Genomic DNA, 15,884 nt, shown 5'->3' on the forward strand with positions numbered 1-15,884 from the left:
CTGTGATCGGGTGATTAATTGTGAGCCCAGATCACTGGGAAGGACAAGGGTCAATATACAAAAGGCACAAGGTGTATCTTACCTTTTAATCAGAGTCCAATACCCCTTGGAATTGCTGTATTCTGCAGCAGTCTGACCTCTGACAGTTGTGGCAGCAGAAGCAGTGGCTTTCTGGACCAGTGCTGTCCAATATAGCATCTCAGTGGCACTGGCTATATTCCACATGCTCAGAAGTCATACACTGCATGCCAGTGGCTACAATAGTGGACAGCACATATACAGAACATCTCTACCGGTACAGAAGGTTCCACTGGACAGTGCTTCTTGACACTGACAAATCTGTCCTCTCACCACTATGCTAACTAGCCTCAAGTCCATATTTACAGTAGCATCACGTGGTTCCATCTCATACAAATGAAGAAAACTCCTAAGCAACAGTGCATAGCCAACGAATGCCACGTTTTCATAATTTCCTTCATTCAGTGTAAGAGGGTAAGATAAACCAAAGGGCATGTTACAAAGAGATTTATCAACCATTAATCAATATTTAATTTAAAAAAAGAATTATATCACAGGCCAAGGACTAGAAATATTCTATTTTCTTTTATGTGTGAATCCCAATTGATTCATGGTCTGAATATCCAGGATTTGACTGCCCCCCCCACCCCATCCTCTCACCTCCCCCATTCCTCTGTGAATTAAAGATTGATTTTATTATAGGCCCATTTCCTTCTTGTTTATGGTATCACATTTATTTGATAAAGAATGCAACACTGGCAGAGATTTAAGTGTTTTGCATGTTATATATGCAAAAAGGGTAAACATCAAATATAGACCGGAGCTAAATGGCTTAAAGTGCATTGTTTATCATGCCTTATTTTATTGCTAATCTCACATATATCTCACATCTAACAGGGAACAGGCCTCACACACCCATAAAAAGCCTACAAACCAAGCTATTGAAAGAGTAATATTTAAGCATGGCATTCATAAAGTACGTAATGGAATTGTAGCGTTGACAGATATCACGGAACTGTCAACAAAATGGATTCTGAGCCATCTCCTTTCAAAAATGAGAAAACTGAAATCGAGAGCAGTGCAGTGCCACAAAGTTACTTGCTGAGTGACGGAGTCAGGATTAGAACCCAGCTCCCACATGTGGAGCCAGGGTTATTTTGGGCACCTCCTTTGTCGCCCTGCTCTGACCAAGGGATTGAAGAAGATGAGCTGGGAGGGAAACGCAGAAAGATGGCCACTCTCAGATGGCAGGAAGGCGAGTCCTCCTGGCACCTGGCCAGCACCTAGGCCACACAAGGCCCACTATGGGAGACACGTGGCTGGGAGACACTCTTTCTTCTTAGCCCATACAGGCATTCTCAAGTACGTCACTTGCCTTCAAAACCGCCATTTCCCAGAGTAACCTAAATGCCAATCAATGGGATTTCTGGAACCAGAGTACAGGTGGTCTGTCCTGGTTAAATTTTTGAGCGTGCCTTTACTATGTCTTACTTATGAAAAGCTCCAACTTCTCTAATCCCACTTCTCTAAAATGGCATCTAAGCATTTACCTTGAGGTTTCATAGATGTGGTTTTAGGGGCCCATAAATCCCCCAAAAAGGCAAGTGAAATTCAGCTCCCAGTCTATAGTATTCATTAAATTATCAAAGATATCCATGATTGCAAAAGGTCCAAAAAGATCTGCTATAAAGGGAGAAGAGAAAGATGCACTTTCTAGAAGGAAAAAAAAAATCACTGAACCCAGGAAAACAGCATGATGACCAAAAGGTCTAATAAACATCAATTTAATAGAAACAGGCAATGTGAATGAAAAGGGAGTCCAATGCTTAAGAATCCCAGGAAGAAACAAGGTGGAAGATACAGTTCCCTTGTCTCTACCTTCCTTCATTTGTCCAAGAGCTGAGCTACAAATCCACTTCTGCAAGTAAGTGGGATAGGAAAACACCTTCCACCTTCTTCTCCAGCACTGCACCCTGAGGGTCCAGGTTGACCCAGACTGCCTGCAACGGTAGGGCAGGGTTCAGGGTGCCAAGTCGGGCTCCATGACCGGTGGCACTGCCTTGCTGCCTACCAGCTGTAAAAAGGGGCAAATCGCCATCCCACGTACTTTACCTCTCATGATAGGATCCTTGCATACCCTTCCTCACATCTTTAGATTACAGTGTGCCATGATGGGAGTGAAAAAGGACCCCTGATACACTGAACTAATATTGAAATACAGCCCCCAAATTAGAGGACATCATGAAAGAGAGCAAGTCCCCAGCAGGAATGTGTAGAAATACTGCTGGGGCTCTTGGAGAAAACCTGGCCTGGGAGGAGGTAGACATGGGCTTCGGTCAGGAGCAGCAGCTGGAAGCCAGAGCACAGAGGCTGCTACAAACATGCTCATCGTCTCTCCCAGAAATTTCGCGACACATTCAACACCCACAAGAGGCCATGACAGCGGCTGCCAACTCATTCCATGCCAAGCGAAGGAGCAAATGGAATCGTGATTTTATCTTCCATTTCAGTATGGGGGAATGTACCTCTTAATATGTTCTATTCAATGAAAACAATGGAATTGAGAAATGCCAGATACCAAACAGCAAGAAATGTTCACAGGAACCTGGTTTGTCAGCTATGATTCTGGACTAAAATGACATTAAAATTTTCACGGGGGAATACAAATCACGGATTTAAAAAATGTCTGCTGAACTAGATACGCGGACAAGGTGAGTCACTGGTACACCTGCCTCACGCATTTGACTGCTGATCAGCATAATTCATCTGGTTTTCTGACTCGTCTCTCAGTTTTTCAGTATCAGCTTTCCACAAAGAGAATGGTGGTATAACCATGACCAAATAGCAAACATTGCAGATAAGAATATTCTGGTACATTTTAAAAGAAACTCTCACTGGTGCTGATGGACTATAAAATATTTTTAAAACATGGTTAAGTCATAAACCTCTTCAATACCAAGAGGCAGGGTGTAATGATTTGTATATTTTATTTTGACTTTACATGCGGTGTTAAAAACCCAAAGTACATATTATTTACACATCCACAATACAAGTTTACAAGATATCTATACATGTTAAAGTACTCTATAAAACAGTATAGAGCCACTTCACTTTAGGGTTACTTTTTATGCCGTACCATTAAAAAAGATACAATCTGTGTTTACCTTTGCACAAATGGATAAAGCATTTAAAAATTAAATTAACAGGATAGAGACTAGATTTTATGTTAGAAATTTCAACATAAATACTGATCGAACTCACATTACAAACTACAAGGCAGCACAATGTTACAAAATGTTATCTGGGTTCACATAGAGTTACTGTTCTGTTTTCTGCACGCCAGGATTAATATCGGTAAGGTGAACTCAAACGCATTTGTTGGCGGTGGACTGAGTAGTGTTTACCGTTGGTTGGTTTAATTTACGATTAATCTGTAACATTTTAGTTGCAAAGCTGAAGTGTTTCGAGAACAGAAGTTCTAGATTTTGAGCTTCCACAGATCTCAGGGAATCACATTCTTTAGAAAGCAATATTCTCAAAGGAAAAGAATAACTCTATCAGTATTCTACAATCTGTATAAAAATGCTCTGGTCTTCTGCAACCCATCCTCCCCCAAGTCATATGTATCATCAGTGTTATCCCAAGAAATCGGTTGAACTTATTTGTCTGACTTAAGTCAGGAGCATTCCTCTGCCTGGATACTTTCTAGATTAGGTTCAATAAACCATGGTGTGGTGTGCAGCATATTAACTGCATCAGGGTTACACATCATCAGCTGTAAGTGGCTTCTGCAAAACTACCAAGAAATGACTCTATGGTTTCCACAGGTGTCACATTACCCGAGAAACCTCATTTGACTTCACATTATCACTGTTTCATCCTTAGGAAAGCAGGAGTGGAATGTTTATCATGGCAAAGGATGTAATGCTGCTATTTGAGTGGATTGTTTCACAATTAATTGTTCTAGGTTGTTTTAACGATTTTTTAAAAGTCTTTTCAGGTGCTGGTTGAAAAACATTTACAACTGGCACTCGGCAAATGATGTGCTCTACTGAAAACACTTGACATATTTTAGTACTTCTATCATTCTCATGAATAAGGCACAAAATGCACAGATTCAGGTAAACTCACATGTAATATTTACAGTATATTGTCATTACCTGCATGACTTCAAAGAAAACTCTCATATTAACACAACATAGACAACATGATTGCACCACTGTTCGGTTTTCATAGACTCTCTCTGTTAGGCCAATTATAATCGCTTTCATACTTCCTTCCTCTGTCTTCTGTTTTGTTCATTTATCTTGGGGGTAGGAGGAGTTAAAGGAAGAGGAATTGTACTACATGGGAGAAACCAAACAACATCAAAATAAAACCTTATTAGTGTGTCCAAGGTTAAATACAGTGAGTCAGGCTTGGATTCACAGTGGACAGGTAAATTTTACTACTGAATACTGGTGGATAAATCAAGGATCCCTCTTAACATCTCTATCTCCTTAAGCTGGCAAGACTGTAATAGAAGTTTTAATGAATAGCAGCACAAAATTACTTAGAACTCTTACATTCTGGCATTGGGGACCATGTAAGTCAAGTTAATCATTTTGATGGTCAGATCAGCCTTGATTTTATTTCTTTCTCAAAGCTGAACCCAATGGACTGCTGTGGGAAGAAGTTATTGTCTCTTGTTCAGTCATGCGCAATGTAAACAAGTCCATAGCACAAAAAGATGCAATGGGCACCAGAACAAATCCTCATGGGTACAGAACACACACACGCACACACACACACACGCACACGCACGCGCACACACACATGCACACACACGCACACAGGCAACACAGTCCATTGGTGGCATGAAAAAAAATGCCACCCTTTGAAAAAAATGCTACAGTTTGGGTCAAAGACTGGAGTTTTAGCAAATTGTTTGGTAATCTACAAGTTCATTTCTTTGAGACATTACCATTGTTTTTTGACATTTGTGCAAGAGGCAAGGTGAATGCATACAATTAAAATGTTCACATTTAATGGGAAGACCACACATCATGGTGGTCTAAGTTGAACCCATTTTCAAGTATTTGCTCACAGACTCTTCTGAGTACTGTATCAGCTCTCTATACTGGTAAGGTAGCTCCCTATACTGGTAAGGTAGCTCCCTGGGTGCTACACATCTCTTTAGCTTCAAACAAAAGAAATGGAATGACCAGCACCTTCCTTTGTTTTCAGGCAAGTACACAGAAGCTTTGCTGTAGTAGCTACATGTGGCAAGTTCTGATGTTGCCAAAGTTAGAAAGAGTTTCTTTGGCCACTTGGTTCTCTTAAAATACAAGGGAGTCTCTTGTCTTAAGGTACCCTTACAACATCATCCTCTCAACAACATGGACAGGATAAAGCCACACGGAGAATAGCACACACTTGAGGCCTAGTAAGTGTATTTGTTCAGTGGTCTGACAGACGTGGTTTGAGGAACAAAGGAAGGCTTTGGTGGCACATCAGGTTTTAAGGACGGTGTCCTCTTTAGTCCCGTCCTAGGAAGGGTGCCATTACTGGTATAGCTGCTCTGTCTGGAGAGGGAAGGCTGCAGATGAACACTCACTGGTGTTCCCTGAATATAGTCCACCTTTGCCCCTGTGGAGGTGGGCAGGTACCCTCCACGGTTCATACTCGGCTGTCTAGATAACAAAACACCATTTGGTGAGTTTAAGTTTTTAGGCATAGCAGATATAGAGTGCCTCTGGGAGGAATTTTTGTGATAACCCCTTTGTCTTTCCAGAGAAGTCATTGGGACTCCAGGAGTGGTGGGGACGTCCACTCGCTTGGTTGGGCTGTTTCTGGGGAGAGTTGAAGGAGGAGAGTACAGCGATGCTTCCCGGTTAGGGACCTTGGGTGGGACCTCAGACATAGGTCCCACAGGATCCAGCATTAGGGTCTGGTGGGCCATCTGGATGTCTCCCATGATGGCTTTGGGGTTGCTATTTGGGTCATTTAGATGCTTCAGGAGATCATTGAGGGTATTTCTGGAATCCACAGAACGCCGGTGATCTCTTTTGCTGGATGACTTTGTAAGCGGGTGGTCAATGTTCTGAAGCTTCTTTTCAGCTTTGTGTGCATTGGAGTTTGAGAAAGACGTGTTGTAGTCATGAGTGGCATTAGGAAGAACAATGGCACTGGGGATATGCCCATGACTTAATGGGGAATGGGGTGGTGGACTAGAAGGAAAAAACTGGGGGGTTTCTTTCCTTGAAGCCCCATGGCCGTGGGCCTTGTCTGAGTGGCTCTTCATGGCCTGCAGGGTCTTCTGGTGAAGCACAGGTGTAGACTCAGGTGTGGGGAGAGCAGCCAGTTCGGGAGGTTGGCCCCGATGGTCCATTACCATGGATTTGGTATCTCCACTGGGTGGCAGCTCTTTCCGACTGGTCAACAGGTTACTATACAATTTGGGAGAATCAATATTCTGTTGATATTCCTTGACTGGGCTGTCAAAGAGACCATTCAGCTTGGCAAAGCTTCCACTGGAGTCTGTGCACGACTGGGCAGATTCTGCATCTTTATGAATCTTTCTGTTTTTCCGAACGAACATGTCGCGATAGCAGTATACTGCCACCCCTGCAATGAACGCACCCAAAACAAAAGCGGCAAAGACACAGGTGATTAGGACATTCATGTGGACCATCTGGTTGGACTCTCCAGACTGGACTTCCCATCGTACACCTGCAACAGATACACAGAAAAAGAGTCTGAGTGAGGTGCTTCTTTCAGACAATATCAGCCAGCAAATGGCTTCCTGTGAGCCAGCACTACCTTCACATGGTCCATATGCTTAGCTTGGAGGGTCAGGGAGACTCTAAAAGTCCACCTATACATTTTTCTTTAATCACGATCGGATCCCCAGAGACATATAGGATTGCTGCAAATGCCAGGATAACTCTGATCTCCCACTGATTCCTACGTGCCTGTCTTTCCCCCCGAAATCTCTTGTAAGTAGTTGTTATCTAACATCCAAAACTCCAAGGTTTTTTGTTTTTGTTTTTGGTTTTTTTTTGCCTAAAAATTAAGAGTTAGAAAGTAGGTATTTTCTAAATGGCCAACTTTAAATTCAAGAAATGTTTTGTCTCATGATTTTCTCCTAATTCATAAATCAGGATTAAAGGGCAACTGCTGGAATTAGGAAAACGTATGGATTGGCATGAATGTCCATTATGCTAAAATAATTAAGCAAATAAACTTATGCTATCTTAACTAGAATAAAGACACACAATTAGTTCACAAACTAAAAGCACCTGCTTGGTCACTGTTAGCTACAAATACGGACTTTCATGTTTACTTTGCTAATTTTTTTCATTCCACCTTCAGGTGAAGTACTCTTGAATTGCCTGCTATGAAAGAAATCCAGACAGTCTAAAGAAGTTTAATATGTATCAGTTAAGTAATATTATCCAATTGTCTTGAGCTATTTAAGAAATATTTAAGTTAGACCAGACAAAGAGTGAATTAGTTTATTGGGATTTTCAATGCAACCACAGACATCTAACAGTCAATCAAAGAAATGTTAGTATAAGAGGTATCCAAGTCTGTTACATGCTATAAGCACAGTTATCCCAGTATAAGGTAAGTCAGAGGAATTCTGAAGATTCTGTTGTTTTAGGTTAGTACTAAGGCCTTTGGTCATTAGTTGTTTTTAATCACTGTTCGGGATTATGGCATTCAGTGTCATTGGAAAAGACAAAGAAAGAAAAGTAGAAAGAAATGATATTACTAAGGAAAACAAAACAGAAAGAATGATTATAAAATTGCTTACAATGAAAACATATAAAACCCAAATCAACAGATGTAAATCATAAATGACAACGCACTGGCATAAAAACTGATTGGAAACCTGATACCATAGTTTACTAAGCACCAAAGAATAGATTTTTTTCCCCCAGAGTAAGATGTCTAATAAGCTACCTCATCCAGGCAACTGTTGTATAACTGCTTCTATTAAGGGCAGAAAATGATAGTTAGGGACAAGTGCTCTGTTATGTTTTATTGCTTGTGACATTCAAGCAACTTACTAGCACCTCATATATCCTTTTCATATTGCATTCGGAATTGAAGTTAAACAGAAGGCTGGGAAAGGCTTTTAGACAAAACATCTGATATCAGGATATTTGCAATTAATGAGTTTTGTGTTTTGATGTTGTTGGGGTGGCCCTGGAAATTCTCTGCCACTGAGCAGACTCTCAGTGTCTTTGGGCAGAAACCAACACAGATGAGATTGTCTGAGTGGCTACGTCATCACCTCTTTCTTTCACGGCTTCCCACCTCTTTCATCTGTGAAGGAATGCACTCCGATATAAGCACAGAAAGCAGAGTGAGGCAGCCAGTGGAGGTGGCGTGAACAACAGCTGGGCTCTGTTTTGGTTCACCTCTGGGAAACCCTAAGTCCACTAGCTCCTCAGAGATATCAGGAATCAGGTTTCCACTCAGCGAGAGATGAGTTCCCTGGTGAGGCCTTACCCTTTGGGATACCTGATAAAGGATCAGTAAAATCAGAAGTGTTTGGGTCATCTTGAACTACAAATTTCCGGGAGCTCGTCAGTTTAGGTCTCCAGGTATCAATCACTTTAGGTGTAATTTCTGGGATACTTGCCATTGTGGTAACAGATGATGAAGATACCTCCATGTCTGTGGTGGCAAACAGATTTTTATTAACGTGGGTAGATTTTTTTTCTGACTGGTCTGTTGCATTTTTAAGTAAAGTTTAAGTCAATTTTATGAGAAATCCTATTCTATGATTTCATGAAAACACATCCAAAGAGACTACACCAAATTGCTTTCTTGCAAGGGAAAAGGAAAACTAAAAATGAACAAAAAAGACGTATTAAGCAGATTTCAAAATTAAAGACATTCAAAACACTCCTACCGAAGCCCCTCAGGTGATTAATGACCCTCATGGAATGGGTAACACAAATCCCAGAGATTAATTGCTTTTTTCTCGTCATTTTGTGAGACAGTATCATTTCCTTTCTTTTTTGTGTATATGTTTAAAAGCATTTCCATGGACTATTAGAGATGTATCCTTCACTGGGGAACCTATAGCGTAACTTCATCAGGAAACACCTGGTTATGTCCGTGTCAACACTTGGGTTTTGACCTGATAAAGCAGGTTGCTCTGCTTTACCACGGACTCCCCATCCATCTGTGCACTGAGGCCTCACACCATCCATGGTAAAGCACCGAAGCACGGATGAACCTTGCCTGTACCCTTCAAAATGCTCGGGGAATTTATTCCAAAGAATTAGCAGCAACTCATGCAAAAGAAATGGCATTTATAAGCCAGATAAGGATGTTCTGATACATAAGACCTGCCATCCTTTTCTCCCTTCTGAAGAATGAAACTGCTGTGAGTTTTGGAAGCAGCAACAGGACCAGAAGGAACTTAACCTCTTAGCATGTGTGTCACTGATTTCCACAAAGTAGCTTTGCCCTCAGAATGTAAGCATACAGTTTTAGATTAAAACTCTGGAGACCCCCGTTCAGAGTGGCACGATGGTCACAGACGAAGGCTCCAGAACAGATACAGACAGCGGGTCGTTGAACACCTTAATACATCAGATACCGGCTTCCTTCAACAGAAGCCTTTTTCACAACACTGAGACCACAACATTCAAAGATTCCCGGGATCCCCACAAACCATTCAAAAAAGATGTCTAAAATGTATAAATACACATTTTGGGGAAATGTGTATTTGTTTACTAGGTCTTAGGAAAGGTAAGGAAAGAAGGGGAAAATAATGAAATTCTGCCATCCATTGGATATAGATGGCCAGAGGGAACATCCACAATGCACAAGGGTGAGAGAGAAGGAAGCTCGGGTGGGCAGGCGTGCAGCTGGAATGCAGTCTATGTGAATCCATTTGATTTTTCGTAGGGGATGTGCCTTGGTCAATGATGAACTGTTAACATGCTACACAGAGGTGGAGTGCTGAGTAAGAAAAAGTCTTTCAGTACCATCAGTGGGATTATGAGTCAAAGCAGAAACATGAAGGGCTGCCAAACTGCGCAAAAGGAGGGGAGAAGGGGCTGAAAATGCTGAACTGAAGGAAAGAAAAGGTTGTTAATTCAAAAAAATTAAAAAAAACTAACCAGATGTTGGACCGCCAAATATTTTGTAATCTGGTGTAGTTGAAGTAGGCAAAATTTCTAAAAGAATTAAAGGAACAAGTAATCAGTAAAAAGTAACCAAAAGAAAGCAAAAATTTATGAATTCCAATTAACTAAAAAAGTCAAAAGAAAAGACTATAAATAAAAAGATTAACCTACTGGTTAGACTACCTTTCTCTAGATTTTCTACAAAATTGTAAATGGTGAAGGAAAAAAAATAAAAGGTAAGACTCTTCTCTAATGTATCCCCATGACCAAACAGCTCAGCTTTTGCGAAGTTTAAGTTAAATGCTATGTGGTTATGTGTCCTGAGTCATTAAAAGGCTGATTGTAAAATAATGTTCACGTGCAAGTGTGGTTAAAAAGAATTGCCAGGAGGGAAAGGAAGATCCGGTCTTACCGTGGCAGTCCCCTAGGTGGGCCGTGTTGCCGTATTCTGTGTCTTGTTCATATCCTCCAGCACTGTGGTTATGGAAAGCAAAGAAGTCTTCGGTTAACAGCCTTCATAGGGACACAAGTGACAACCAGAGCAGAATCAAGAACACAGACTGATTAGTAAGAAAAAATGGACATTTCAACATAGCTTGCTAAAACGAGGATTCCTGTTCAACATCTGGCCACTAAAATGTTTAAGACAGGGGAGAGAATTGTTTTTTCTCTCCATCCATTTCCCTTAGGCTACTGTCTACAATCTCCCTTCCTTCTTACAACTCCCGATTTTCTTGTTTATTTCTCCCATAAGAAAGAAAGAAAGAAAGAAAGAAAGAAAGAAAGAAAGAAAGAAAGAAAAGAAAATGAAGAAAAGAAAGGAAGAAAAAAAACAAAAGCAGTATTATTGGAATTTTTCTAACATTTCTAGCTTTAGAGACCCTAGAGAAGACAGAGGCAGCTCTCAGAAGCTCTCAGCTAATGTAACAAAACATACTTACAGCATCCCTGGGGTCACTCTGCCACAAGCCCCCTGGCTTAACCAGCCACAGTATGGGTCCCGAGATGCAATACAAGACCTATATAAAAACAAACAGAACATAACTTGGATTTTCTCATCATTGAAGGTCAAGATGCTGCAAGACTCATGGTAAGTAAAGAACCCTCAGCTTACTTTTTACAGGATCCGTAACGCTCACAGCGACTGAGGGGGAGGCGAATAACGCAGCTAGAGAATGCCACATACACAGCGTGATGATCTTTATCCAACTGTAATGAGATGACCTTTCTGTCCTCCTCATTCTCAGCATTACACCTATATTTTGGGATGCATTTTGAAGCCATATGTTTAGTAAATCAAAAGCTACATGAAATGTACAAGACAAGTGGGGTTTGGTTGTGCAATTACTAAGAGCTGAGGTATCTTAAGGAATATTCCCGGTAGCAAACGAGGTAGGTACACAGTTTGGGAAGTAATAAATCTGTGGTTCAACTTCTGATGCTCTGCACGGTTGGTTCAATTTCAGGTTGGACAAAGAGTTTTTTTAAGATCGCTTTCCTATTCTGGTGACCGAAGGGAACTGTTTGTGAAGACCACGTTGGACTACAGGGAAAAAAAAGGACAGTGTTTCAGTACACTTAAATTTCGCTGCGCTAGATGTTTCTGGGTCTCTCTTTAGTCTCCTTTGCTCCATTTCCATCACCTATCTCTTCTTTGTTTTAGTGGCTAATTATTTTTTTATATCAGGGGTTGGAAGAGTGGTATTGTGTGTGTGTATACTTACTACCTACTGTCTGCAGCAGGTGACATCCTGAAACATACCTGAAGGTGTTGGGGGTGGTGCTAACATGTTCTCATTGCCCACAGGTGAACAACATGGGGTGAGTTATTTTAAACTCATCAACTGTCCACGATTTTAGCCCCAGTGGACTCAGGAAGCACAACAAACTCAGGATTTATTTCGATTTATTTCAGGGAGGGGGAAAAAAAAAACCCAAAACACTTAATATGCCAAACCACTGCTAATTTCAAGGACTAAAAGGAAATTGCTGGATGAAACACACACCGGAAAGCTTTGAGCAGTGCTGAAAAGCATTCTCGTAAAATACACCTACTTTGCGTGGTTGTACGCTTCAATCTCTTCCAGTAATACGCTGTCATTCAAAGAGAAAGGACTGGTCTTTGCCAAAACTTTAAGCACCACGCCAGCTTCAGAGCCAACAAAGATGACTGTATAGTTCCGGTGGGGCCCAGCAGAATGGTCAACAGCGATGGCCGTCAGTCTGTACCTGCCAGAGGAGGTATGCCAAGTCAGAGGGGAGGCCGACAGGAAGAGAGGGCCTTTGAGGACGGTGGGCTGCTGTTTCCTGCAGTCTTACCTGATCCGAGTCTTTGTGAACCAGGGCTCATCGGCGATGGGTGGGACGGCAGAGTCCATTAGCGGGTGGGATTTGATGAACGACAGGGTTTCATCAGGGAAATCGATGGAGGTTTTATAGGCTTCAGCAAGGCCATGCTTTGCACAACAGCCAGGCCTGAAAGGAAAACAGTGTGTTTTTTCCCCTCACAAACTATCTAAGGAATAAGTGTCCATTCTGAAAGAAGAGGCCAAGGAAGAAAGGAGAATGAGCGAAACCAAGGAGCATCGCTATCTCCCTGCACTCAGTGGGTTCTCTGCATTCACCCCTGCAGGGCTATGTTTACCGACTTTGTCTGCAATGCTGCCCAGGGACCCCATCCTGGCCTGGGAGGTTGGCCCCCTCTGCTCTCTGAGGATGGCTGCTTCCAGTGACCAGAGGGTTTTGTTAAAGACAAAAATACTTTCTGTCTTTTTTCTTTACCTTGGCTTTGGTACTTTGTCTTCAGGGACTGCTGTCCAAACAGAATCTGGGGTTTTCTGTTCTTTAAACCGTCCTTTGAATACTTTTTCAATGTCATCCATGCTAAATGCACACACTGCAGAACCAGGAATGCTGAAAAGGGGAAAACCATCAGGAAAACCATCAGGCAATCGTAGGCCCACTCTTGGGTCCCTTAGGCAAGCACAGAGCAGCTTTTGAAGTGCCAGGGATCTGTCCTCACCTGTTGAGCTGTGTGGTAAACACCCCGACCACAGTGGGGATGCCATTGATTTGTATTATGTCTGTGATAGACTGCAGGACATCAAAGTAGAAAAACGAATCTCCGGGGACAGAACAGTTAAGCCGAGCCTTCAGAAATGAAGTCCAGTGTTTCTCCAGGACCCTCTGGGAGCCACCCATGTCATTTTTACATATGCGGGCCACACGGGAATAGACAGCCTGCCCAAGGGACAAAAGCAAAGCAACAGGGTTATGAGCTTGGAGGGGGAATGGAAACAAAAAGCTGCAATTTAAGGGAGGGACACAAAAATGCTAAAGATATGTCTGGCTGCATAGAATCTAGCAATCTTCTCTCTAGGGATTTGTGCAGTTAGAATGTAAAACGAGTTTTACCTGTAAGGAAAAAAAGGCCATTTCCCTGTTCTGCCAAACAAGCTCCCCAAGAAGCGAGCTCTGGAAATGCCTGAGTGAATGCAAACCATTCCCACACTTTGCCTCCCACCCTGTTTCTTGTATTGTTAATGAAATGTGCCATCCTTAAACTTGGCATAACGACGTTGTGATACTTTCAAATTACGTGGGCTTCTGCTGAAGCACTCAAAATTGAAAAGTGGCCTCTACTTTCCATTCTGTCTTTTGACTCTGACAAAGAATAAACTACCAACAGATTTCTAAAGTGTTAAAGAAGCATCCATAGCTCAAGGGTGCCTGAAGAACACTCTCTGTAGTGACAGAAAAAATGAAACCTTCTCAAGGCCCAAGGCTGCTGTTCTCACTCTGGTCGTTGTTCAGGTGTTTTCCAGCAATTATTCTCATGATAAGCAACTCACTTCTTTGCACTTGACCCTAAATGCACTGAGTGCTGGAAAATACACAGAGTGCATAACTCTACTGAAGCGGGCTCGATTCCACGCAGGACAAGTCCATAAGATGAGTCAAGTGCATATACTTGCCTTGCCTAAATTATTATGTTCCACAGCAATTTCTCGAAAGAAGAAATACACATAGTTTCCATATTCTATGGCATGAAGAAAATGTGGCTCTGAAAGAAAAATTGAAAACAAACTGGTTTCTAAAGGATACTCCAATTCGCATAAGACCCCAACTGCTAGGCATGACTGACAGATACTGCATGGCTACATACAAGCCAATGTGAATTTCAATACACCAGTGAGCTCCAGGAGTGCCAGTATGGGGGTGTGGAAGCTTCAAGGAACCCAGAGTCTTTAATGTCAGCTAATGGACTGTAAAAAGCCTACAGGAACTGAACTACAGCAAAGGTCTTTGTTTTAACAGATTTATTCATTAACCTATTTAATTGGGGAAGAAAACTCCTTACACTGAGAATAAAAAAATCCTGATATCTGGACTCCAAAGAATAAGACAGCTCTGCAGATATGAACTAATTGATTCTCACTACTAACTCTGCAGGATAGGTAGGTGGGCATGGACCAGGAGCATATGTGCACTTAGAGGTAGGCACTTTGGCACACAGAAATGAGATCTCTCTTTTTTGAAATCACTAGGATAAAATCGTAGATGAACCTACTTTCCCAACATGGCTACTAGTCTCCTCTTTCCTTGTCAATGCTCCTGTTCACAACTGAAGCAACTTGGACTTGCCCTCTGTAAACAATATAAAGTCATGCACTGAACCTCCTGATGCCACGGCTCCTGTTCCCACTTGGCCATCCCACCACCCTTGGCATTCGCACACCCTGCTTTCCAAAGGTACCTTTTATCCATTTGGAATCATATTTTATTGTGCGAAGGGCAGATCCATCCCCCATGCTTCGATAAATAACAGCATCACTGGCCAAGAAGTCAGCCACTGTGGCAGAATATAGCTTCCCATCTGAAACCAGAGTTATAATTTGGGTAAGATGACCATAATAATCCTGTAGTGTGTTATCCTACGTAGTGCTTTCCTTCAGAGTGCTTTCACCTGTTATCCCTATGTATACAAATAAACCTAGATCTGATGCTCATAATCAGCCTGCGACAAGTCGGCCCATGGTATTACCTAATCTTACAGATGAGGGATCTAAGTATCAATAAGTTAAGCAACTTATTCAGGGTCACTGACCTAGTTAACAACAGAGCCATGTGTGAGACATTTATAATATGTTCACTTTTTAAAATAATTTTTTTAAGTTTTTTACTTATTTTGAGAGAGATAGAGACAGCACAAGTGGGGAGCAGCAGAGAGAGAGGGGGAGAGAAACCCAAGCAGGCTCTGTGCTATCAGCTTAGAGTCTGATGAGGGCTCGAACCCAGGAAACATGAGATCATGACCTGAGCTTAAGTTGAACGCTTAACTGACTGAGCCATCTAGGCGCCCCTGGGTGCCTTATATGTTCACTTTTAATCCCTGTTTTTGGGAAATTTTTTTTTCATAGCTCCTAGACTTCGAAACACCTATATCAAGGTAGCTACCCCAGTTATGATCTTTTTTTCTTCCTTTAAATTCCTTTTTACCTTCAATGTCATTAATCATTTATATTCATTACACTAAAGGATCTTACCAGCAAAAAGGGCAACATTGGTTTGTCTGGCATCAAATGGGCATCTTGCCAGGCCACTAATTTCCTCCCCGTCATACTCTAAGGTATTCAACTATAAAAGAAAAATAAATAGCCAGTGTCACATCTGTTCAATGTACCTGTTTGTAGGCAATGCTCCTTTATTTGTACTGAAATTCTATTTGAAGAA

General features: G+C 41.8%; 1 protein-coding gene across 13 annotated transcripts in view; it reads right to left on the reverse strand.

Moving 5' to 3' along the window:
• Positions 1-5,152: 5,152 nt before the first annotated feature.
• Positions 5,153-15,884, reverse strand: part of SEMA6D (semaphorin 6D) — a 556,581-nt gene continuing 545,849 nt past the window's right edge. For 5 of the 13 annotated variants that reach the window (XM_027067177.2, XM_053224055.1, XM_015078917.3 and 2 more), the window contains 13 exons: positions 15,698-15,788; positions 14,908-15,027; positions 14,126-14,214; positions 13,174-13,391; positions 12,933-13,064; positions 12,471-12,626; positions 12,207-12,380; positions 11,266-11,406; positions 11,093-11,170; positions 10,564-10,664; positions 10,146-10,202; positions 8,518-8,685; positions 5,153-6,729 (listed from right to left, as the gene is read on the reverse strand). In XM_027067177.2, the coding sequence (XP_026922978.1) occupies positions 5,441-6,729; positions 8,518-8,685; positions 10,146-10,202; positions 10,564-10,664; positions 11,093-11,170; positions 11,266-11,406; positions 12,207-12,380; positions 12,471-12,626; positions 12,933-13,064; positions 13,174-13,391; positions 14,126-14,214; positions 14,908-15,027; positions 15,698-15,788 (2,814 nt within the window). In that variant the 3' untranslated portion in view covers positions 5,153-5,440. The remainder of the gene's footprint in view (positions 6,730-8,517; positions 8,686-10,145; positions 10,203-10,563; positions 10,665-11,092; positions 11,171-11,265; positions 11,407-12,206; positions 12,381-12,470; positions 12,627-12,932; positions 13,065-13,173; positions 13,392-14,125; positions 14,215-14,907; positions 15,028-15,697; positions 15,789-15,884) is intronic. The other 8 variants (XM_027067180.2, XM_027067179.2, XM_027067183.2 and 5 more) reach the window with 8 other exon arrangements.

The sequence above is a fragment of the Acinonyx jubatus genome, chromosome B3 (assembly GCF_027475565.1).
Source record: "Acinonyx jubatus isolate Ajub_Pintada_27869175 chromosome B3, VMU_Ajub_asm_v1.0, whole genome shotgun sequence".
Lineage (NCBI taxonomy): Eukaryota > Metazoa > Chordata > Mammalia > Carnivora > Felidae > Acinonyx > Acinonyx jubatus.